The sequence below is a fragment of the Hetaerina americana genome, unplaced genomic scaffold (genome assembly GCF_022747635.1).
Source record: "Hetaerina americana unplaced genomic scaffold, ioHetAmer1.1.p SCAF_2, whole genome shotgun sequence".
NCBI classification, from domain to species: Eukaryota; Metazoa; Arthropoda; class Insecta; order Odonata; family Calopterygidae; genus Hetaerina; species Hetaerina americana.
In genome coordinates, this window is record NW_027286763.1 from 34,057,690 (window position 1) to 34,084,312 (window position 26,623).

The window sequence follows — 26,623 nt, forward strand, 5'->3', positions numbered from 1 at the left end:
TTCAGGAATATCTGATAGTACTAAGCATTTACTGAGAAGCGCCTTGCAAACACAATTCTGCGAGCGTGTAAATTAAACCATAACAAGTAAAGCCGACTGTTTGTTGGAAAGCCGAGAGAAAACACAATTTGGATAACGAATTTCATTTCCGGAGAGATATTCCAAACGCTCAACAAGGTACAATCGGAACGCAAGGAGAGGGGAAAAATGTGAGTGATTGGAAGGAGAGGTTTGGTTGTTCATCGATTCAACCATTGGACTGAAAAAATTAAAAATTTCCGGGAAAAAGGAATAGAATATAACGGAAAGAAAGCGGAACCAAAACAAGAAGTCTTTGCATGGAGAAGATTAAAATTGTCACCCTAAATGCCGGCGAGCAGCTAGAAAAATGGGCGCCCTTCTATTGACAAAGTAATAAGATAGGGAAGGAAATAGTAATAACGGAAAGAAAAGGTACAGCGTAGATACTGGGTATAGCACGAGACGGAAGAAAATATTCAGCTGAGACCATGAGAGGAAAAATGTATTTTATGCTATGAAGAGCATTTAAATATAATCATAAAAACATGTAAATATATTTAGATAATCTCGAGGAATTAAGAATCCTTTAGAAGAAGAAGAAAGATTTATACATAAATTTATTTTCCACTAAAACTATATTTTTAAATTAAATTAACAGCAAAGTGATTTTAAATTCTTCTCCTGATGACAAAGGATACATGTATACACCAAATATATATGTACTATTTGCGGCTGAAGATGCAGAAGTGAAACTTCCGAAATCCTAATAACCTAGAAAAGCTCCATATAAATACGAACTCTACTCCAGATAGGAGCTTTTCCTAGATTGTTGTCAATTAAAACGATAATCGAAAAATCTGACGTGCTGAGCATAAACATGCAGAGATTTTGCAAGCCAAAGTATTCCAGAACCCTAAAGCCACCAATTCCCAACTCCAAGTAAACAAAGAGGTTCCCCACTTCAAGCAAACACACAAAATTACCTCGATGTGATTAAATAGAAATTAATTTTCCATTTTTATTGAGGATTAAATATATTTCAAGGATTGAAATTCTTTTAATAGAGGCAGTGAAAATCACGACTAATTTTAATAGAACTTTAATAAAATTTGTTTGTATTATGGTTGGGTAATGTTCAAACAATAAATAAACTCAACCGCCGATGCCATAATTGCACAATCTACATGAAATTTCTCTCACCACTTCCCAAGTTCCACTCAATGCGTTGCTGGTGGTTAAAATATTAATACTGTAAACAAATTTTGACTTAGCTAAATTAACCACCTCATTTGAATCTGGACATCATAAAGATAAATCATCTAATACTAATTCCTGATTATAAACTATGTTATTTATGCAAGAAAAAATTGTTTTGTTATGGAATTCAATTGTGAATGTATTAATCCTCCTTTTAACACAGATCGGGATATAAACCCAGAGAAGAAAATGAAACGTTACTACAAAGTTCATGCGTCATGATATTAGAATCTTGCACTCCAACGTTATTTGTCAAAGTCAGTTTGTATCAAAATCTAACGGCAATAATGATACATGTCGTGCTGCATTAAATTAGTGTCCTTTGCAATTACATATTAACTGAACTACTACTAAGGTTCGATAAACGCTAATTTGCAAAGATTTACTGTCAGATTTCAATAATTTTAATTGTAATTTTAAATTAATATTTATTTTAAAATATTTTTAATTTTTATACAAAAAAATAGACGGTTGTACTTTCATTCCCATTCTGATTTATAAAAAAATAAGATGGTGACGAAAAGGGACGAAAATCGAGTCAAAGCGAATAAAAAAAATACATAAATTCGACATCGTTTTCATAAGGGACGAGCTTTAAGCTCAAGGGTCTCTTCCCTTGAGTTTAATCTCTCGATGAAATTATAATCCTCAAGCTCCCTCATTCGTGAAAACAGAAAAGATAAAGTAAAATTTCTCAAATTATTTTGTAAATATTTTGAAGAAAGATCAAAATAATGGCTCGGAGTCTCATCCCCAACTTTTACCAGCTGAGGATTGAGAGAAGGTTGAAATTCAAGCAAAGCATAATAAGCTCAAAGAACGGAGTAGGTACTCTCCGACGCAGTAGGTATCGTAAATGGTGAAGGATGAAATTTAGGAGAAAATCCTTAAAATGTAAATTCTGGATTAATCGAAACGCGAGAATGGCAAGATGTTAGAAATAAAAAAACGGTTTTTTTCTGTTTTTAAGTTAGCCCTCCTCCTCATCTCAACTTGCTTAACCAGTTTTACCGTCTCACCTTCGATCGGACACTCTTCAAGGACCGCCTCTTTCCTCCTCTTCTATTCTTTTCACGACTTGTTCTATCCGTTCCTACTATGGCTCAACCTCCTGCGTATAATCCATCTGATTTTACCCAAAATTGCAGAAAATCGTTTTGTTTTTCATGTTTTTCTTTGATCAGTTTCACTAATTATCTGAGGCATCCTATTATCGAAACACGTTATGATCAACTTCGAATAATGGGATTTTGTTCATAACGAACTGCGCACCCGAAACTCAGGTTTTAAAAACCGGAAACATTCTTGTTGGCGAACCTTGCATACATACTCAACGAACGATGTCGCTGATTCTATAATGATATTGCTCGTATTTATGATTGGGTGTGCTTAAAGCGTTTGAAATAAAATATTATAAAGAAAATAATATAATAATTATACGTAATCACGTGATCCCTAAACCAGCATCTTTAGAATTATTCCCTGAATATTAAAGACTAGCTTAGAATTAAATTACGTAATGGCATAAAAATCTAGATTGGTTTACCAATGAAATGATTATGAGGTTACAGGTTTTTATATCAGAGAGGAGATCGTAGGAAGGAGTTGGCTTAATTTAAGATTACCTCTCACCGAAGAAATACGCGATCAATTTTGGGAAAATAAAGGGTCTCGGTCATCAAAAAGTTACCAGTCAATCAAAGGTATGTCGATTACAAGGCTTGGATCAACCTTCTCTCATAAATTTGACATATTAGAAATATTCGGACGGCTACAAGCTACTGATACGGACAGTGAGAATGCCCATACTGATTGATTCGAAACATAATCAAACCCGATCATTCAACCTCTTTTCAACTGGAAGCACGTTACAGTCTTTTAGACCGCCCTTTCGAGTTCGGGAATTGGAATTTTTCGATCTGCGACTAGCGGGAATCCTGAGTACGAGTTAGCATCACAGTGGCCACACGCAACATTAATGGTTTCCGTCTGTTAGAAAACCTCTAATGTAGCCTTCTTTTTTCTTCTTCGTGCGTTAATCTTAACTAGCCCAGGAGCATCAATTTTAGTAACAAGCAATCCAATAATTCTGGAATGAAGGCTTTATTCCTAGTGGATATCAATAATGGGACATTTAATATCGTGTCCAAGAGTGAGTTTTCACATTGATTTATGAGAAAATAATCAACTTTTGAGGACGTAAAGAGGCACATAGCGTACTAATAGGAACGTGTCTTCATGCTCCAAAAGTCTACTGATGGTTCTTGGCTACTAGTTTCTGACCTAAGATAAATAAAAATCAAAAGAGAATTTCCAATGATTAAGAAGCAGGTATTTAGTTTTGACCATATAAAAAACGCTAAAACTTTTTTTACCACCTTTAAGGAGAGAATTAAAGAACGGGAATTCACTGAGCATAAACAACGTGTATATCTATCGTAAGTTGAGAGCCACCGTCAAAGTTTACGCAGCACATTCGACGAAATGAGGGAGAGTAAAGAGCTAAACTTACTCGAGAGTAGGTTGCATTATGAAATAAGTAAATTATTAAATACATTTTCGAAATGGTGGTAAAATAACGCTTAGATCCAGCCTCAGGAATAACCAGATAGTTGCTCTGAGAGGTGAGACTTGAGCTCCCTCAAATCTATTCCTAGTTACATATGAAAATTGAAATTACTGTGTAAAGGCGCTAACCTTTCCCGCCCCACGGCAGGGAGGGGGTCAGCTCCTTTTTCTGGGCCGCCTGTTATATCGGTGTTTCTCCATTAAGATCAACCCTTCGAAAAATCACTGAATTAGGGTGAAACTGAGAGCGCTCAGAAACTTAACCCTGAATCAAATCCGAATCCTCCGGTCAGTAGACCAGCGCTCCATCCACTTCGCTATCACATCCCCCAAGTATGGGATATGTATTTCCTCTTGGATGTACGGCTAGCAACAATTTTATCCTATTTTATGAATGTTAAAAATTTTTTCAGATTCAGAATATTTATTCAAAAAAACTTCTCACAATAAAAATATTTCATGAAATTTCTCTTAGGCTTTCGCTCTTTCATTTTCCATCAATAAAAGTATGACTACTGACATATAGCACTTAAATAATAGTACTGTAAATTTCTGAATTTCATATGCCTAATCACCTTAAAGGAATCGCTCCTCTAGTTTTGCTCAGAACAATAGTAAAAAGTAAAATTATATAGCAGAGTAGTAAAATTGATGAAATATTTCAATTATAAAATTTTCTTTAAGTATGTACGTGACATGTTTTTCTTATCATACATCGTCATAATGAGTGTAGCCTTTAAGGGCATAAGTACTTTACTTTAATCAATATGTTAGGGCTTTCATTAGCTCTCCCATTCCATTCATCAAAATGTATTCCTTTTCTAATATCGTAAATTTGAAGGAGGAGAAAGATTGAATCCTTTGGATTTTCTTCCTTGGAGTTTTATGGTTTTATTTGGAGCTCTGGATTATTAATCAGATTTTAAATAATCCTAGCTGAATTTAGAGTTTGATCCAAGGTAATCGTAAGCCTTAATGCTCAAATACAGGCCATGGGATACCTTCTGCAGTAGATTTGAAATCGATAATCGCCACTTACGTAATGTGCCAGAATACTGATTTGCTAGTAAGCCACACGTCCTTTGTCAGCTGCAGTTGCTGACTTCACCTCGTATAATGCCAAAAATCATGGAATTACGTTAGAGAACAAAAGGTCGTCCCTTGAATTTCCCACTACAGCACAGTGTCATGATGTCAGCCAAAGTTAATTACCCAACCAGCTTGGTCCTCTAAGAGATGCGTTGCTAGAAAAAAGGTGTTGACCGGCTACCCTTCCTCCAGAATTAATAGAGCCCATGAGCATCCTTCACGGTAGCCGTAGATAAAAAAATTGTCACGCCAGTACATTCCTAGCCAATGCTTGAACAAAATACAGTATTTGCGCCAATTAGAACAAGTAGCATAGTTTCTGTGTTTCATTTAACTTTTAAACCAATGAAACCTATTAACATGATTGGTAAACGTCTCATAGATAGTGGAGAATATGGAATCGAAAAATAGAGGCGACGGAATCGCTGGAGAATTATCAATTAGAAACCGCAATCGATTCAAACCGGGGAGAGTGTCACACTGTATCAATTCAAATTGAAAAGAAATAAACAGAAGAAACGGCGTGATAGATAGAATAAGTTACATTAAAAAAAAGACACAAAAATATGATGCAAATATGACGCTGATGAACAAAATTTTCTAGCCAATACTTGAAGAAAATACAGTAAAATGAAAAAATGTAGACTACTAAGGGCGCCTTTTATTAAAAAAGTCTTGGGAAATAAGTAATTGCAAGTGCATTATAAACAGATACTGTAAAATTGCTAAGGAAAATAAAGTGAGCCGTGGATTTCCCACGGAAAACATTCAATTCCTGATCACCCTTCATCTAACCTTCCGAGTCGTCTGCAAGTAGGGGAAGCATTCCAGACTACTAAATGCTCAAAACATTCGAGGACTTTGCTCGAGTAGAAGGAACAGCATCGTTTCAATTAGTGAATAACACAGCTAAGGATTCTTTAGAACTGCATCATCACCTAATTCTATTGTTATGACAGCTTTTTAAATATTTATGCAAAATAGATACATGGACTCTAGCAGGGGTTATAGGAATCCATATTCTTAGGGACTCAAAAAAGCCTTAATTTCTATAAAGAAACCCATTGAAGAAATTCGCAATCTCATTCAAGGGGAATGAAAGGTCGAAAAAAGTTTTTAACTTTTATATTTTTCTATTACTTGCGTTGAGCCAAGGGTTATTTTCCGTATTTTCATTATCATTTGGTGGCACACAGTACTTTGCCACAAATTTTCTTCTTTATCTGAAAATGCGTATGTTTTCCTTTTGACTTTGGTGGCATTCTTTAGTCTATTATAGCCTTCAACACACCGTTACGTATGTTGAATGAATGAGGAGTACTTAGCGGAGGAATAACTTACGATCAAGTTATCTCTCTATATTTTCTCTCTGTTTATACATATACATATATATGTATATATACACATATACATATATATGTAATATACTCGTATATATATATATATATATATATATATATATATATATATATATATATATATATATATACACACACAAAATAGGACATTTTAAAGATTTAATAAAATATTTATCGTCAGCAAACGAAGAAAACACATTCATATATTTAAAAAAATAAACTTCTAGGTGGAAGGATATTGGAGTCAGTCATGATATCATGCAACGAAAAAAATACAAAAAATGGTAATGATATTCGTATATCTTAGATGCCTTTTACACATTTTGTCCCGTGCGAAAGTAAAGATATAATTCCTCGGACAACAATTTGGTTTTATGAGGCGGATGAGAAAACCATTACAACATTTTTAGCACCCATCCGTTCAGTCGCACTTCAAATTGACGGCCACCTTTCCCCTCCGCCCTCTGACCCTGTGGACATGCCTCTGAATCCAGCTCGGGAATGCCAGGCGATCAAGTGTCATGCGCACACGCCAACGAGCGCTGTGGGAGTGAAGTTCGCGTTTCGGCCGCACCGAAGTGCTGCAGCCGAAAAGCCATTCACACTTCCCTCCTCGTCCACGGATCGCCAAAAGACTGTAGAAGTGACAGAAAAGGAGAGGGCGATGGAAACCCTGCCCTCCATTAAATCCTTAGCAGGAGCGTGCGGAAAGCAGCCATTACCGTGGTGGTGAATCTCTGACTGACTCCGATATGCACCTCTCAATTTCTCCGAGAGTATTTTTAAACTTATCACCGGATTCCTTCGGTCTCTGGTAGTGATTGAGTAATGGGGAATGGCGAAGTACTGGAGAATGTCGACATTTAATACTCTTTTTAACATCTAGCATCGATGCCGCGCGTGAGAAATAAGGCTGATGACAAGAAGGAGGAAGTTAATGGATAGTTGAGGTGGATTGTCATGCGTGAAAAATTAAACAAAAAGGTAATCATACATATCAATGAGCTCCACGGACCACGTGACGGACTCTGGTACGTAAGTAAAGGAAACCCTTGGGACTCGCAATCATTCCCCCTCTAGTTTGGCTGAACCCCAATACCAGCGGAACAGGTTCGAGAGTTGCAAAAATTATAATAGATGCACTATAATAGAAAAATAAAATTATTAATCGACAAAATCAATAGGTGCTAATTTTTTTACGCCTGATCTCTAACCTAGTACAAAATATGATAACCCAACGTATTCGAACGTAACATTCACGATTTGTTCATGTCATATAGCGTGCTTTTCTCATTTAAGAAGTTATTTCTTATTTCATTAATTGAAAATATTTTATATTTAAATATTTACAGTTTATAACTCCGCAATAACTTGATGCTCTTGTGCTAAAATAAATGATATACAAATAAATAAATAACTATATGTATAAATATATAAATATAAATATATATATGTATATATATATATTTATATACACATATATGGTCAAGATAAATTGGCTAGCATTATGTTATATTAATTGTTCGTATTTAGGATTTGTAGATGAGATACTCTAAGAAAAATTGTCCATTCACCTGCAGTAATCCAGGCTTACCTAGGCTCCAAATATCCGGATTTCACAATAATAATAGTAAGATTGAAGTACATTAAAAAATTTTTAAATAATTATCACAAAGAATTAAATATTTTGGAAAATAGTAAGTTTCAAATTAAATATCTCAAAGTTGTCTTTATATGCAATCCCAAACCACTCGTAAATTCAAAGTTAAATCCTATAATACTCATAATAACATCAATATAGTATTGTAAGAAGCATTAAAATGTCGACTCATAACTTGCTGGTATTTTGCTCATAAAAGGTTTACGGTGAATCATTCATTTTACTAATAAATTATATATTTCCTCAGCAAGTCTTAAGGTTTAAATTAAAATTCTGATAAAAATTAAAAATATTCACTGCCTTGCTCGCAATCAAAAATGGCTTCAAATCATAAAATTAAGCTTTCTGTCTCAAATTAGAAGTGATTTTACGCTCTGATAGTGAAGTTCCGTCGCAAAACCATTTGAGTACCTGCCAAAAGTCCATATTTCGAAGGTAATGCGAGCTAAAAAACACAAATGCGTATTTTTCAAAAGTCTCCAGTTTTTATATTGAACATTTTAGGCGAATGATTAGTGATGAAGTAGCTTCCGACATCTGCCGACGGTGGAGCATTTATCTGAGTCAACGTTTCTCTCACGTTGGAGTAGGTTCCTTTCAGGCGTGAAATATTTCACGCCGCTCCTCAAGACGATGGACAGTCAAATTTGAAATAGTCCTGAACATTAAGGAATAGCTGCAAAACCTTAGAGTATGCAAGAATTAATGGAGGAAATAATGAAGATATATTTGGAGTGAATTTGATGGGGAAGTCCTTGCGTCTGGAGTAGAACTAAAATAGTTGGACATTATTTCAACGCCAAAGCTTTCAGAAAACGAAATTACGCTCCTTAAGGTTATCATCCATTTACAAATATATGCGCATTCAAATTCCGATCCTTAAATTATTCAAAATTCGTTTACTGCTGCAAGAAGGTATCAAAATGCCGTTAGGCGAAACGACCGAAGGAAATATCCAGAAGTCTCAAGTTATCCTGAAGACTTAGATTTTTATAATAAAATGCCTCATCGAGAAGTACATTACGTTCTATCTTTATCCTATATCAGCTCTGTACACACGATAATTCCTATTACTCATCTGTACGATTGTATAACAGAAAAGTAATTTCCTAAACTCCCTCCTTCGTAATGGTGTCTTCAAGTGAAATAATTCATTTTAATTTACCCCTTGTTTTCAAAACATTTTCCTTACTTTCAACTGAAAACGTAAATACAAAATAACAAATAATTGAAGAATATTTTGAAAGAATTAAGATTCATATTGTTAGTCTCATATATTTTACGTAATTAAATACGACCCACCAGAACTAATATGTTTTCCTCATGATTACATTGTAACATTCAAAACTTTCTAGCTGTGGTCGTAATATTCTCAAATGGATTTTAAAAATTAACTTTTCCATTTTACCTTGAAATTTATTTTGCTCCAATCCTTATCTTTCACTGTATCCGTTTTCTCGACGCTGCAAGCCCGCTAATCTTGCTGTAATGTGCAGAATGTAACAGGCCAATAAAATGAATTATCATATTCTGAGCAAATGGCTCTCCAAAAGATATACTCAAGAGATCTTAAAAATATTTAACGGTTAGTTTAAAATAGAATGTTTCATTCATAATAAGATTTAAGCTTAAGTTGTAGAAACGTCATGAAAGAGTATAATAAATAATTTTGAAGGTTTTTTTGCCCTTCCATAGCTATTGGAAACCTGATTCCATACAAAAGATTTACTTAACACCTAGCAGGTGAAACAAACTTTGCCGAAAAGTGGGACGGCATTTTCCTTCCGAGATAACATTTTCCCTTGCACGCAAAGATTTTCACCAGACTTAGGTAAATCCCACATTCGTGACTTCGAATAAGATCAGCAAGTTGCTGAACACAGCGTATTTAAAGTAATATGGACCGGTATTATGATGACAACCATAATTTCGTCAGCGTGTTAGTGGCTGTCGCGAAATTATACAAAAATAGGTGTGTGTTTGTGTGGATCGCGGTATTCCATGGGTACAGCGTTTGAATGCTACCGAACCGGAGGGGCCGGGTTTGATTCCCGGGCAAGTCTCTCGGAGAACCTGCAGCTGTACCAAAGCTTTTTGATTTTTCGGGTGCCAGGTCTTACTGGGAAACCATAACCAGCACAGGGAAAGAAACTGACCTCCCTACGCTGATGTGTGAATGTCACACACCGTATAGGGCTTAGTACTGTGTGAACTCTACCATCACCTACCAAACTGACCTTCAGGCTGTGTTTATGGCTAACATATATATATATATGTTCGTCCATTATATGTGTACCAATTCCTCCTCCCTACGCTGATGTGTGAATGTCACACACCGTTTAGGGCTTAGTACTGTGTGAACTCTACCATCACCTACCAAACTGACCTTCAGGCTGTGTTTATGGCTAACATATATATATATATATATGTTCGTCCATTATATGTGTACCAATTCCTTAATTCCTTTTTCTTATATCTATTTCCATGTGAATGAACATTTGTTCGCCATATGGCGGATTTTTTTGTTTGAATGTATATATATATATATATATATATATATATATATATATATATATATATATATATATATATATATATATATATATATATATATATATATATATATATATATATATATATATATATATATATATATATATATATATATATACACACACGAGGGTCATCCGGAAAGTAGTACCCGTTCGTGCCGCATGAAGTGCTGACGACGCGAGTAGCCGCTGGACGAGGTCAGATAGCTTCAGTGGCTTGTCTGCCTTCTCTGAGCCAAGTTGCGTGACGCTAGCATTGCCTGTGTTGTTTCTGTGATTGTTTACAATGTTTAAAAAAATTGAGAACGCCGCCAGTTGTGAAGTGAGGGCAGTGATTAAATTCCTCAATGCAAGAAACGTTCGCCCATGTGATATTCATCGCCAATTAAAGGAGGTGTATGGAGACAATTTAATGGACGAGTCGTCTGTTCGGCGGTGGTGTCGCAACTTCAACATGGGGAGGGGGAACACACACGACGATGAGCGTTCGGGGAGACCGTCTGTCATTACAGACCAACTGGTGAGCTCAGTTGACGAATTCGTGAGGAACGATCGGCGCGTCACAATTGATGACATCTGTGAGCATTTTCCCAATGTTTCTCGAACAATTCTTCATGAAATTGTTAAACACCATCTGCATTATGCAAAAATTTGTGCAAGATGGGTCCCTCGCGTATCTCAATGAGCTGGCGGCGAAGGACTATGCAGCAGGAATACAGAAACTTGTCACACGTTATGACAAATGCCTTAATTTGCTTGGAGATTATGTTGAGAAGTAGTTTAAAGTATCCTCTTTCAAATAAAATTTTTTATGTTTGTTAATATTTACTTTTGTGTCTTTATTTCACGAACGGGTACTACTTTCCGGATGACCCTCGTATATTGAAGTTAGCACTAGCGGAAAAAGACAAAAACACAGAAATACACAAAAAGGAAAGAAACTCACAAGTTTTCGAATTTTCCAAGCTACCTTTCTTTTTTATATTAAACTCAATAAAATTTGCTCAAGCACCATATATTGAGTGTTCACAGTCACGCAATAGAACAGCCCAAATCCTAAGCCGCAATATTGGTTTCGATATCATGAGCACAAAGAATTCGCAGAAATTAATTATTTTTTTTGTCCTTATCCACTTTTCACCTGACCTGCCTTAGAGTTTTATGTGAAACTCGTCATGTCTCGGCCGCTCGATAGTAAAAAAATGTAAACTAATGGATTCCCTAGTTTTCTGCTCAAAACACGGATTCTAACGAAAGTGGGGCAAACGTAGGCATTCTACGGGGGCTTATATTGAAACCGATCCCTTAAATTCCTAAATACAGAGACGTGATGCATCCGTACTCTGCTGCTAAATGCTCTGCTTCCCAAACCCTACCTATCGACGCCTCACCACCTTCGGAGTTACATCTTCCTCGTTAATCCTCATAATCCACTGTTTTCACGCACTCAGGGCCGAAACAAACGGTACTTTTAACTTTCTATCGTTTCCAAAACCTACTGTTAACGTTAATATTTTCCTTGGACCAGCGCCAGGCTTGCATCGCACAAGGTACTCTCAATATTTTATCGGTGGATTACCGGAGAAGTGATGGCCTCGGCTCCTGCTGGCTTTATTTCTTCTGCAACTTCACTGTTGCACTGCAAGGCGGATTCTAGGAATGTGAGTACCCTTTTCTTTTAAGTGTGGAAATAAGGACGCGAGACTACACCCAGAATAACCAGGAAATGGCCTGAAGGCGTAAGTTAATGCATTACGAAAACATTTCGCAGCATTAACGGTCTCTATCTACGAAGAAACTCGGTGTCGTTATTTCCTCCATCTTGCATATTTCACATTTCAATTGTAAAGTGAAATTTTTAATAGCTCAAAGAAATACTTTTTGCAAAATCTCCAGAACCCACATTGCTTCTTTTTGTTTGGAGATATTTATTAGTGATTGTGCAATATATACTTACAAATAGTCACTTTAAAGAATTAACAAAAAGATTTTTTAAAGTTTCGGTGGCGTGTTTGGGAACAGGTTGATTAGCGGATGAAAAAGAAAGATTACAGGAGGTGTGGTTTTCAAGACGTTAGATTGATTGACGGGTGGTTTAAAAGTGACGGAGGGACATTTCGGTAATAGGCTCGTCACTGTTTTTGCGTTGGTAAGAATGGAGAAATGGTCTTTATGGACGATATATTTAAGAGACCGGGACTGAGAGGGAAGTATGTCGTACATATGGAGAGGGTGTGCAGATTATTATTTTGGAAATACTTGACAGCGTGAAAATTTCTGAGGGTTTACTATATCAAAGGGTTTATGGGTATTCGAAGCTAAGTATTTGCTTGTTCAAACTGAGAGAAATGTTAGTGGGCTGCAACTTTAACGTGGCGGGAGGGTTGGGGAGTTCTAATGACCCATACAGCCTGACTGGCAGGAGCAATGGTGTCTCGGAGGGAGAACCCATTGCTCATTTATTCTAGATAATTATAAGCGTAGGAGCCAGACGAAAGGTAGTCTGCGAGGAGCCTGTGCTTCAGTTAAGGTAACAAGACGTCTGAACACAGTGGGTTCAAACAAATTCAAAAAACACGATTGACACAATTATGAATATATCCTAACCATGATGGAACCCGGTCCGCTCGGCGGTAAAGTGTATCGTTCCCGGCAGCGGGAAAGGCAAAAATTCCGCGGTCGACATGTCACCAAGTCCTTGCAGTACACATTTAGCAGCACAGAAAAATATGAAGAGGACCAAACCAGTTAAAATAGGGTCTTGGAATATGAGGACGATTTTAAGAAAGAAGAAATTTAAAAATATAGATTGGGTGATGAAGAGAGGAAATTTAGATATTTGAGGTCTCAGCGAGGTGAGATAGGATGGTGAGGACTAATGAAGCGATAGTTATAGGATAATATGCAGCAGAGGGGAAGAGGGTGGCTCTTCCTCTCCACAAGAAATGAGCAAAGGGTGGCAACAGTTTGAAGAAAAAAGTGGAAAAATCATAAAAAAACAAAGGGCAAGAGAATGATAAAATGTCATCAGTAGAAAAAAGGCTGAACCAATGAATTTGGGCATTGTTAAGGTCTTTATGTCATCGAAAAATCACCTAGAGGAAGAAGTGGACAGGGTGTAGAAGAATCAGAGGAAATCTTTCAAGTGTACTTGAAGGAACACTTTGCTAGTGATTGGAGATTGGAACACAACGGTGGATGTAGGGAGGGGTTTTAGTAAGGTAGGGGAATACGGTTTTGGAACAGGGAATTACCGTGGGTTCAAAGCAATAGTGTTCTACCGGAGTATTGGTTTGATCATCACTTAGTTTAAACATCACAAAAGAAGTAGTCACACATGAATAATGCCACGGGAGTTAAAGAGATATCAGGTAGACTCTATTGTGGCTAGGAACAAAATCAGGAATTGCGTAATTAATTCAAGAAGATTCCAAGGAGTAGGAGCGGATTCAGCACATAATTTAGTGATGAACAAGTGTGAGGTTAGGACTAAGGGGATAAAAAAGGCTAGAAAAATAAAGAAATCGAATGTAGAAATATTAACGAAGAAAAAAAGAAAAGTAAGAGTTGAGTAGTACGAGGGGGAAGTGGAAAAAATAAAGAGTGAAGACAGGGGGAGATAAAAGCAGAAGAAAGGTGGAGAGATCCGGAAACAGGGATATCTAAAGCAGAAATTGAAACCATAGGAAGACTAAATGGGAAAAGAACAAGGAAACTATTGACTTAATTACAGATGAATAACATTTAAGTGACGAGAAGAATATGAAAGAATGTAATTACAGAATTAGAAATCACAAATAGTTGAATAAAGGAAAAAAGAATCGTGGTGGCGGACACAGTGAAACGAAATGGAGAACTCATAAAGAATCGGTGAAGTAGGTGTAAAATAAAAGAAGGTGAAAGAACGATCAAGAAATAAGATGGGAATTTCTGAACATATTACCTAAGGATATTGCCAATTGAACTAGAAAAGATTCACGGAACATGGAACGAAAGGAGGACCTATATTTTAAGGATACTACGCCAGCAAGTTTGAAAGAAAATATGATGTAGTTGAGGATAACTTAATTCCAGATACTCGATTGCGAGATAGAAAGGGCACTATGGACGTTAAGGGAACAAAATAAGACTGTGGAGTTGGATAGAATTCCCATAGAAATATTTAATGGTTAATGAAAACGTGAGAAGAAGATTTTTAATGGGTTAAATCTCAACTTTTGAGAGGGTAGAATCTGGCCGGAAGACTTCATCAGATCAGCGAGAGATCCTATTCCAAAATAGGTAAAGGCTACATTATATGAGGACTGCAGAACAATAAATTTGATTTCGCACGCAGCTGAAGAACAGAGAAAGTTATTTGAATAATAATGGAATATATACTTCTGAAATTCTTTTCTAAAATTCTACTTCAAAATGGAGTAAATAATCACTAATTGGATGATCAGTTTGGGCTCAGGAAGGAGAGAATCATCGTGATGTCGTGTTGTCATAGATGTAATGAGGTCACTAAGAGAGAGGAAAATAGGATATCAGGATGTATTTGCTTTTTCGTAGATTTTGAAAAAGCTTTTGATAGAGTGAATTGGGAAAAAGTAATGAGTATATTGCAGAAAATAGGAATAAATTGGAGGGAAAGGAGGCTGATCCGCAACCTGTACATGTCTCAGACTGTTCAGGGGCGAGTGGGGAACTTGGAGGCCGGATGGGCAGCGTTAGGAAGAGGTGTAAGGCAGGATTGTCCATTATCAACGGTGGTGCTGTTCAACCTGTATGCAGAGGAAATGATTAAAGAGGCATGGAAAGAGCTGGAGGTAGGAATGAAATTGGGCGGGGAATGGGTAAAATCAGTTAGGTTCGCTGATGACCAAGCTTTAGTTTGTCAGTCAGCCAAGGGGCTGCAAGCATTGCTGATTGAATTGGAAATTCGGTGCGATGGATTTGGGATGAGAATCAATATAACTAAATCAAAGGCTTTATGATTTTCCAGAAAGAAAAAGGCCCAGATAAACATTAAAATAGGAGGGCGTAAATGGGAGACTTTTGAAACGTGGGTGTTGAGAAGGATGAAAAATTTTAAATGGAAATAAAGGCAAACAAACGATGAAATTCTAGGCAGGATTGGAAAAGCGAGAGATTCTTTGGAAAAAATACATGGCTTGTGTAAAAGTTATCGGAAAAAGTTTCGGATTAATAGATTTACTTCAGATAATGCTACAATGCCTCAAAATCCTTCAAAGTACATCCCTTGAGCGTCAACACACTTTTGCCAGCGACTTTTACACGAGTCGAAGGCCCCCTGGTTGGTGGATTGCGGAAGGTCCTTAAGTGCAAAGCTCCATAGTGATGTCCTTTGAGGGAGGATTTAACTTTCGGAAACAGCAAATAGTTCTCTAGAGCCAAGTCGGGACAGTAAGGGAGTTGGGGAATCGTCGCGTCGCGTTACAGATGATCTTCGCAAGCAGACACTCGACTCTGCTTTTGGACATCCGTCAAAATCTTCGGGGCGAGTTTAGCACACATCTTTAGCATCGCCAAACTTTCAGTGATAATGGTGTGCACTGTCATCTTATCAATGTCAATACAATCTGCAATCATGCGCACACTTAACCGACGGTGTGAATTCAGAAATTCACGCACAAGTCAGGAAAAAATTGTTACCGAAACTTTTAAATTATACATCTACATCAATACCCTGCAAGCCAAAAAAAAGGTGTGTGGCAGGGGGTGCAGCACCAGGAGGAAAGGGTAAGGGATGAGGGGGCTAGGGTTTTTCAAATGGATGGGGAAAGGTAAGGGGAACCTGCAAAAAATATATATAAATATACTAGTATAACCATGCGCAGTCGCAACCTTGTAGGTTAATACTTATTATGTCGAGCCGGCTCCTGGGGGATTTCGATTACAAGCATTCTGGTCTCTTATTGATCTTGGAAAAAATGACCATTGTAAACCAGTCAGTCTTGCAGTCTATCTCTCTTATCTTATATTCGTGATCCCTCCGCCCTTAATACGTTGGGGTTCGTATTAGGTTCTTGATGTCATCGGAAAAGGACCCATCTTTAAATGTTTTTAATAAGTTTAATCTATATTGTAAACGCCGCTGTGTAAGGGAACCCCGCCTAAATTTTCTAGCAAAGTAGTTACGCTACTGCGTTGGTCATAACAATTTTTGACAAATCTAGCCCCACTTCGCTGAACTCGATATTAGTTTATACAAACCTTGTATGTATAACTGAGCGTTCATTGAGGAGTTGGTTATCGAATTGTGGTATGCTAGGATGAGCAAAGAAATTTATCAATGTTTAGTGTGTGAGCATCTTAAACACCACAATAATAAAAATAACAATCGCTGTAACCATTCATAATGGCTATCATAACTTCATTTTTTATTTCACCTTTATTGCTGAATAACTTGCTTCAATTTTTGTCTTTACTTTATCGGTATGGTAATAATTTATAAAATTAAATAAATACCATCATGCTCAGATTTATGGCTCAACATTTTTTTCCTGATCTGGCTTTCGCATTGCAATCCTTAAAAGATTTGAAAACGTTTTCTTTCACGCATTTTTTTCTTCTGGAGAGCAGTAAATTATGCTGGCATTTTATAAGTAGAAGAATGTATCCATATTTTTTCCTTGACAGACTTGTCATTTTAGCTTCTTCACCTAAGGTCTCATTTTATTTGAGAACTTTTTCTACCACAATAATGGAACAGGAGGGAAGCGTGCCATACATTTTTGATAGTAGGTTATTAAAAAGAACAAGTTAACACGAATATTGTCGGATATGAAAGCCTTGATGGATTGATGAAAGCAAATATTGGGTAAGAATAATAAAGGTTGGAATATACACGTAATTCTTTATCCAATGTGTTTCATCCAATGGGATTACCCACAAGAACTCGCACGTAAGGATATTTTCCTTGTACACTTATCGTACCACTTCCCGCAAATGTGACGACTTTAGATTAAGAAAGTTGCCAAAAAAACATATTTCAAATGTCGATCTATGAATAAATATTAATTAGATAATAAATTTGTAGGTATTAAAACAAAATATTTCAATGAACTGTACGTTTTTAATTCATAAAATATGTCAAATGCGATAATGAGTTCAAAATTCAAATTAGTCGTTATGTTGGAATAATTATTCTACTCAATTTTCTAAATACATTGAAAAATGCTCATACGCCTTGGACTATGGTCGGAATAGTGTTTATAGTTATTTATACAATGTTACACGCATTACTTCTCATACGCTTAGTGTTTTTTGAAATAATGCCCACATTCAATTGCCTGTTATAAGGCGCTGCTTTTGTGATAAAGGAAAATTTTTGTTCCAGATCAAAACATCTCATCTTTGCCTTTGATATACATTGTAAAGTCCACTCATTTCTACTCCTAGTTTATTGATCACAGGAAATCATTTATTGTAACCAATGGCTCTACATCATGTCTCACGAAATGGGCTGAATCGTCGAAGAAAAACATGACTGCCTCATGACCTATTTTACTAGAAGAGGCATGCATGTACGTCATCCCTTGTATACCTGACGCCGAAATAAAAGGAAACCTTTTAGAGAAAAATACATATGTGCACTGACGTACTGACCGTGGAGGCAACCATGCTCTAAATGTAAATGTTCTATCTTCCAATCTCGCTTCCTCGTCACTAAAAAGGATGATGACGTCAATGCTGAGTTTGTAAAAGGCGAGCATGGCCGTCACTAGTCGTACTCACTGTGGTCGTGCCGGGTTTGACAAGACGCTTTTAGGCTTGATAACAAGGGAATGACACGCCTTATGTTAGAAATGTGAGCGTATTTCTCAAAGAAAGAAAAGAGTCACTGTGAAAATGCCAATGAGGGTTCCGGAAACCTGCTCATAGTGACCTTGACTCAAATAGCGATCGAAAAATGAGAATTAAAGAAACGGTGAAGTGTAAAAATCAAATACCGATTTAATAGAGTATCTAATTCGGATATATTTTAGGCATGCAGCCAGTTTTCAAAATAAACTGATAATGTAATGTTAATTAACATTTAACAACTGTAGAATTCTCAATGCCGATAACAAATCTAAAGAAATTTGGAAGATTATAAAGGAAGCTAAGTGTTCTATCAATAATCATCATGATTTCAAATTACAGGACTCCACCGGTAATGTTACGTATTTCTGATTACTCTCAAATGGCATCCAACTTAAATGACTTCTACTTGTCCCACCAGACTACTACAAATACTCCAATTCCTGTTAATTATCCTCTAATCCCAAGCCTGTCTAATTCATTGTACCTGCTTCCTTGTACTGAACTGGAACTGATGAACATCATTAAAAAATTCCCTAACAAAAGTAGTCCTGGTACAGATGGTATCCCAGGGATTGTGATAAAAAAATCAATTAATTCTATCAAGGAACAGATACTCTTCCTAATTAATAAATCCCTACAACTTGGTGTTTTTCCTGATGCCATTAAAATTGCCAAAGTTGTACCACTTTATAAAGGGAAAGGTAGTGAGCAGGATATGAATTCTTACCGTCCAATATCTTTATTAAACCAGATAGGGAAACTATTTGAAAAGGTCTTCCATAATCGACTTACATCATTTCTTGAATCTTTTAATCTCTTGTCTGGCTCACAGAATGATTTTGGAAATGCAGATCTACATCTACAGCCACCTATCACCTCGTAAACCTAATACTTTCAAATCTTGATAATAGAATTGAAACCTTGGGACTATTCTTCGATTTTTCCAAGGCTTTTGACCCAGTTAATCATCAGTTACTCTTGTCCAAATTAGGACACTATGGCATCAGAGGTATCCCTTATAACTGGATCAAATCTTACCTCAGCGCAAGGCACCAACAGGTTATTTTGTTAAAGAACGGTACTAATTTTACTTCTCCTAGTAAAGAAGTTACATTAGGTGTACCCCAAGGCTCAGTCTTGGGCCCTATCCTATTTTTACTTTACATTAATGACTTACCAAAAGTTCTGCAGTCAGTTCCAGGAGCCGAGCCAATTTTATATGCTGATGACACTAACGTAATTGTATCAGCACCATCGTTAAACAACTTGACCTTGACAGCAGCTAGAGTTTCCGAACTTCTTTGTGAATGGTGTTCACAAAATTCTCTGAAACTCAAGCCTGACAAGTCTGGACTCATATACTTCTCTAATAAAAATAAAGCCCCTGCTTCATTGGCCATTGACCTAGGGGGAACGTGTGTACCCCAAATTTCTAGATCCAAGTTTTTGGGAGTTGTTATAAATAAAAATGTATCATGGGATGAACACATATGCAATCTTCGTAGCAGGTTAAATTCCATTTGCTTTCTTATTAGAAGTATTAGGAAATCTGTAAGCCTTGATATCTTACTTTCAATTTATTACGGAGAATTTTATTCTTTAATTATCTATAGTATTCTGTTCTGGGGTTCTTCCCCTCATTCTGATTCAATTTTTAAAGCTCAAAAATGTTTAATACGATTAATATGCAATTGTTCCTACAATGCACCTAGTCTTTCCTTCTTCAAAAGGTTAAATATTCTGACTGTTCCATGTATTTACATTTATGTCGTATGCATTTTCGCTAAAAGTAATATATCCAATTATATGACAAATGACAACGTTCATTGTCACCAAACCAGAGCCTGCAGAGACCTGCATCAAACTTATTGCAGGACTTTAAATACATCCCTGGGGCCTAAATCAATGGGCCTCCTTGCACTGAACAGGCTCCCTTACGATTTTAAGTACGTAAAGGATCCAGTCCTGTTCAAAAAGAAATTAATATCATTTTTAAGGAAAGAACAGTTTTATTCTGTAATGGAATTCATGGAGAAAAAATAACCATACTGAATATGGAATATATTTTATGCAAAAAAATATTATTGTGTCATGCTTTTCTGAATTACATCATTGTTTAACATCTATACGTACATATGACGTGTCCTATACACTTATCTGATGTATCTATTACACTGTGTCAGTGTCTTCTGGGCAAATAAATATTATTATTATTATTATTATTATAATCTTGGTACGAAGGTAATTTGATAAGTTCTCGTAATGGAATGGAAATAAACGGCTTACCTCAGTGAAAATTAATAATTTGTCAATATTGTCTCCCTGTACACTTATGCACTTGGTCCAGCTATGCTCAAATGCCTAGATCCCATCTCCAAAATTCTCCTTCAGACCTGCAAAATACCGTCTAATTCGGCTGTTAGTTCTTTGTTTGAAGAGAATCTCCGTCCACTGAGGACAATTTTCAGCTTGGGGAAGATATGGAAATCTGATGAAGCCAAATCAGGCGAATGAGGTGGGTGTCGTAACAATTCGTATCTTAGTGTACGTATTTTTTTCCATGGCAACGACAACTGTGAGTGGGCGTACATTGTTTTGATGAAAAATGACTTTCTTCCTTACCACACCTGGTCTTTTTTCGTATATCTTTTGCTGTATTCGATCCAGGAGGTTAGCGTATTATTTTTCAGTAATTGTTTGACAGCAGAATCCCTTTCGCTTCCCAGAAAACTTAAGCCATCACCTTTCTGGCCAACCAAATTGCCTTTGAATTCTTTGTTGGCAGTGAATCAACATGTTTCCGCTGTTTTGATTGCTGTTTTGTCTCGAGAGTATAGCAGTGGATCCAAGTTTCATCTTGGGTCACACACCGATGCAGAATATCTTGTTTGTTGCTCTTAAAATGGGTAAATCATTGCTCGGAAATTTCCATTCTGATGCGTTTCATATCCACTTCCACTGTTAAAATAAGACATACCCGTTCAGATGATATCTTTACAACTCTACAACTGCGATTTCTCGCAATTTCAGTCGGCAATCCTTTATGACCATTTTCTGCACTTTTGCAATAATTTCTGGGGTTTTGGGACATGTTTGCCGACCTTCACGTGGATCATCATCTATGCTGTCCCGACCAAACTTAAACTCGTATATCAACTTGGCAACAGTTATGAACATATGAACAGTTATGAGCATAAGAAAATATTAAGGAGCAGAGGTCTCCAGTGTTCTAAATGCCGGCATGAATTACACTAGCTTTCGTACCTTTCGTTGCGAAGTATTTGTTGACTTCTCGAATCTCAATTTTTTCCATCTTCACAAATCACTATACGGGAAAAACAATAGAGCGGCGTCCGCACTACAGATCTCTTCCCAGAGCACTGATGTGTCACGTGTTTGCTCAAAGAGGACACTTGTTGCGCTAGAACTGACATATAGTGGTGATTCCATGAAACTTGCAAACTACCTTGGTATGTTAAGGCCAGAATAATATCCAGATAGGATATGAACAACAATAAATCAATCGAAGTATTACAAATCTGAAGAAAATATTCATTACTTGGTAGGTTATTCATGCGAAATAGTGTTTTTCGGACTTAATTGGAATCCACGGTTTATATTTTAATTCGATTATCCATGCATATTATACAATTCTCCACAAAGGAAGAAAATAAAGGTAATAACTTGAAGCATATTAAAGTAGATTGCCGCAAAGTATTAGGAAAATTTTTCCGTATTTTGGCTAATATGGAAGTTTCCTTTATGCTGGTAAGCACTGATAAATTTAAGAAGAACACATGCCGTTTTTGTCATTTAAATATTCTATTTGACCGAACTATTTATAGTTTTTTGCACTTAAATGAATTATATATAATATAGGTCGAATAAATTGGAGCATAATTATATCACATCCGATTCACAAAAAGCTTGGCTCTTGTAATATTAGAGTTATAAAATAATTTACTTTGTGGGAGAAAACCTGAATTCTAATGTTGCAAAGTTTTACATATTAATAACTAAAAAACTGTTTTTGCTAAATTCATTTATATAAATAGATATAATTAATTATTGCCCATGTAACTGGGTACTTCGCCCGCGTCTACACCTGAGATCAATACGATTCATTGGCCTAAGATCCGGATGACCTGACAAGGCCTAACCATGCAGATGCTCGTTTTTATTTGAATTGTAAAAAGATGGATGCATCCAAATGTAAAAAGCGTAAAGACCGAGAAGTTTCATGTACATAAAATGATAGAAAAATGGCAAATCCACAAGAATTTTCATCAAAAAGCATTATAAACATGAAAAGGGTAAGAGAAAAAGTTTATAAAATATTAAAAAACTTAAGAAAAGCTACCATGAAATTTCAGAAAGACATCATCAAAAGTGCTTCTATGCTCTCTCAATAAGTTTTTCAGAAGATAAAAAGCCTTTCATAATTTATTTTAAGACTATTAAAACGCTTCCATGAGAAAAATTCACCAAATCTTTTCTCACGCGTGAAATAAAATTTTCAATCAATCCGTAACGATTCACCCTTTCCGTCAAAACTCAAATAGTTGCACCATATGAGCTTGGTTTATGACTCCTACAGTGTTGCTTCCCGATTCGTACGTTATTTTCATACGCGTCCTCATGGGGAAAGGTAGAATTATTTCGTTAAATTGACACTGTTAACTGATGAAGGGGGAGTTCGCTAAAAATGAGTAGTACTAGTCACTATGGAAAAGTTGAATGAGAGCTGTTTCATTAGACATACGTTGGTTATAAGGTAGAGAAAGAATTTTTAGAGAGTCGGGGAAGCTTGGAGGGAAAACCATGCGCCGACATTATCCTATCCTTTGTGAAATATGCCAAATGGTCACATGGTTCTACATTCCATTTTAACTAAACGGCATAGTAACAGCATAACGGTTGAAGAGCCATTCCACCAACCCGACTTCCTTGAATAAGGGTGAAATGGGAGAATATTTTCATGTTATTGTTTGGCGAGTGAATCGGAGGGTAAAGCAATTATGCTGGTTAAGGAATTCTGGGGATTGAAAAATTGAAATTGCAAAATATTTGGCTTCCCTCAGTTCTCATTTATATAGTAGCATCCAACATAAATTGGGAAAAGTATATATACAGGGTGGCACCCAAAAGTGGTAGGACTGATATTCTCTGGCGCGAACGGAACGGTGGAGGGGGGTCTGCCTGGTAGGGTAAGGTGGAGGGGGCTCTTAGCAACAGACCAACACCAACCTAAGTCGCCTGCGGGCTGTCGTTGAGTGAGGACACCGTTTTTAGTGAAGCAAGTTTTTTGTCCGCGTCGAAAAACAAAATGAATCTGAATTTAGAGCAACGTTATTCCGTGAAGTTTTGTGCGAAACTCTCGGGACACTGCCTTAAGCCGTTCCACAGTATTTGAGTGGCACAAGAGGGTAGGGAGCTCGTTGAAGACGACCATCGCTCCGGACGGCCGTCGACGGCAAGAACCGACACGAATGTGGACAGAGTGAGGACACTGCTGAACACAGACCGACGCTTGACCAGTGAAGAAATTGCAGACCAGTTGGGTCTGTCTGCATCCAACGTCCAACGCATTATTTCACAGGATTTGGCCATGCGCAAGGTGTGCGCCAAGATGGTGCCGAAAATTCCGAGTGTCGACCAACAGGCAACGGCCAAATACGGCGTTGCCACGTTGCCGCACCCGCCCTATTCTCCCGATCTGGCACCACTGGACTTCTTCTTCTTCCCCCTGATGAAAAGACAGCTCAAGGGACGACGTTTTGACTCGATAAAGGCCGTTTAAGAGGCTTCGACGAGGGTCATCAACGACATCCCCAAAGAAAATTTCCAGCGGGCGTACGGGGAATGGGAACAACGTCATACTAAGTGTGTAGCAGCTCAAGGAGCATACTTTGAAGATTATTAAGTCGATGTAAGTATATCGTCAATAAAATTATTGTAAAAAAACCAGTCCTACCACTTTTGGGTGCAACCCTGTATGCCAATTTTAACAAAAACAAAGAAATATAAAAACTATTACTATGAATAAAACATCGTTTAAATATATTGAGGTTGGTAAATGAGTCGCTATTTTGGAACAAGGAAATATTGTGCACTAGAACAAAAAATTAACATTCCATAGGGGAATCTGAGAAGACTTACCTTTTAATCTAACTTTATCTCCAAGAATTTGCAGGAACTCTTCAAAAAGTGAGCTATTATCATTATTTTCCAAGATCTCTTCCTCAGTATACTGTCCCTCCTTGACGTATATAACTCCGACCTTGAGTTCTGACTTGATGAAAACCTGAAATTAAAGGCACATTGACAATGTTAGTGGCAAATCGTAGAAAAAGATAAAACTGTCGCACCCATCTTATTTCAGTCTTTTGATTTGAAGTGAAGAAAATGAACATAGGTTGACAGTGTATAAGATGTATATATGAAAGTAATAAAATAAGAAAAAAAGCTGGATATAGTTGAAGACAAAAGAAATTTTAGAGTTGTGGTCGAAACCGTTGATGTGGGAAATTAGAAATAGACTGGAAAATGGATTTTAGGGGATTCAATTGAAGATTTTGTGAGATACAATCGGGGGTGCTCTGAACTTTAAAAGAAGGGATTCATTTAGGTTATTGGAATAGAAGAAGAGGAAAATAGGCATTTTGAATTGGATTAAGGGTGAAAAAAAGTAGAGGGATCTAAATGCGTATTTTCTCTGTGGTAAAAATGATTACTAGTTTTGAAAAGTTTCCTAAGATGCGTACATTTTTAACTTAAATTTTAACTTAAAAAGATTAAACAGCCTGTAATGGGCAGCATTTTGATAAGAAATTCACATTTCGTGGAAATTTCATTTTTATTAGTCCATAGTAAATCTTGAGAAATACAATTTGAACCGAATATTACAGTATGCAGTATCAGTACGTCAGTTATACAATTTCTAAGAGAATAGCTAAATGTATCTACAGGCATTAAGATGAAAAACATGGTGAAAAAGAAATCTTTTGTTAATAATAAACAGTAATGTAATTGTGCCATAAGTAGAGACCACAATGCAATTGTATATTATAGTCAGAATCCATTGTAAATTGATTTTTATAACATATCTCGAGGAAAAAAGAAAGTGTTTCCAATGGAAAAATAATAGTTTAGACTATAATGAAATGGCATTACTTTTAATCGCAGTCTACCGTCTATGGTAGGTTTTAGACCCAAGGCCTAAGCGCTGCTATAATTCTAAACATGACTGAAAATTCCTCAACACTTTATAATTGTATTCCAAGAAATCAAGGTGGTTTTTTCTTCCCCAAGGGATTGGATTCATGTAATTGTCAACTTTTTATATCATTGCTCAAAGTCCAATATAAAGGCCGTACTGCTGTTTTCGGACTAATAAAAAATAAAATACATAAAGCATGTACAATTTTAAATACCATTTCTCTATGGTATACCATTTTTTTAATTTCACGTGCCTTTTAGCCTCCCTTTATTCCGTCCAACATTAGTCTTCCTCTGCCTTGCTTTACAAACGTTCTTCCTTCTATTAAAGTCATCAAAAATCTGCCGAAACCGAATAGGGTCCCTATCCATTTTTTTCCTGTGTCCTTTGAAATTATCCTAAGAAACTTCTCTATTATTCAACAAGCCTCGCATTTCTTCGATTTGTTTTTTTTGCTCCATTAAAATACACTAACATATGTCTATACTACCTTGATCAAAAATTTCCCGGAATTTATTCAGAAAATTAAAAATACAAGTTTATTCATCTAAATCTATATTGTCCCCTTCAAAGTAATCCCCATCGACTGCAACACACTTATGCCAGCGCTTGATCCAATCCTCGAAACATTTTTTATATTCGGTTTTCGGTATGTCCATCAGTGCTTCCTGCGATTTTTCCATTACTTCCTCTCGGCTGCTAAAACGCGTTCCCCGTAATGGTTTTTTAACTCGATTGAACAGAAAGAAGTCACAGGGAGCCAAATCAGGTGAATTCGGTGGCTGTTGGATGGTATTTGTTGCATTTTTCGTCAAAAAATTACGAATAATGATAGCACTGTGCGACGGTGCGTTATCATGGTGCAAAATCCACGAGTTTTCTGCCCACATTTCTGGTCTCTTTCGGCGAATTGCTTCACGCAAACGTCTCATAACGCCCAAATAATACTCTTTGTTTACTGTCTGGCCTTCTGGCAAAAATTCATGATGCACTACACCGTTGTAATCCATGAAAACCGTCAGAATTGCCTTCTTTTTTGACTGAAAACGACGTGGTTTTTTTGGTCTCGGCTCATTTGGTGAACGCC

The 26,623-nt window shown here is 36.6% G+C and overlaps 1 protein-coding gene across 1 annotated transcript in view; it reads right to left on the reverse strand.

Moving 5' to 3' along the window:
- Window positions 1–26,623, reverse strand: part of LOC139687781 (uncharacterized) — a 519,942-nt gene that overhangs the window by 67,741 nt on the left and 425,578 nt on the right. Inside the window, exon 7 of the mRNA XM_071585075.1 lies at window positions 24,477–24,621. Within this exon, the coding sequence (XP_071441176.1) occupies window positions 24,477–24,621 (145 nt within the window). The remainder of the gene's footprint in view (window positions 1–24,476; window positions 24,622–26,623) is intronic.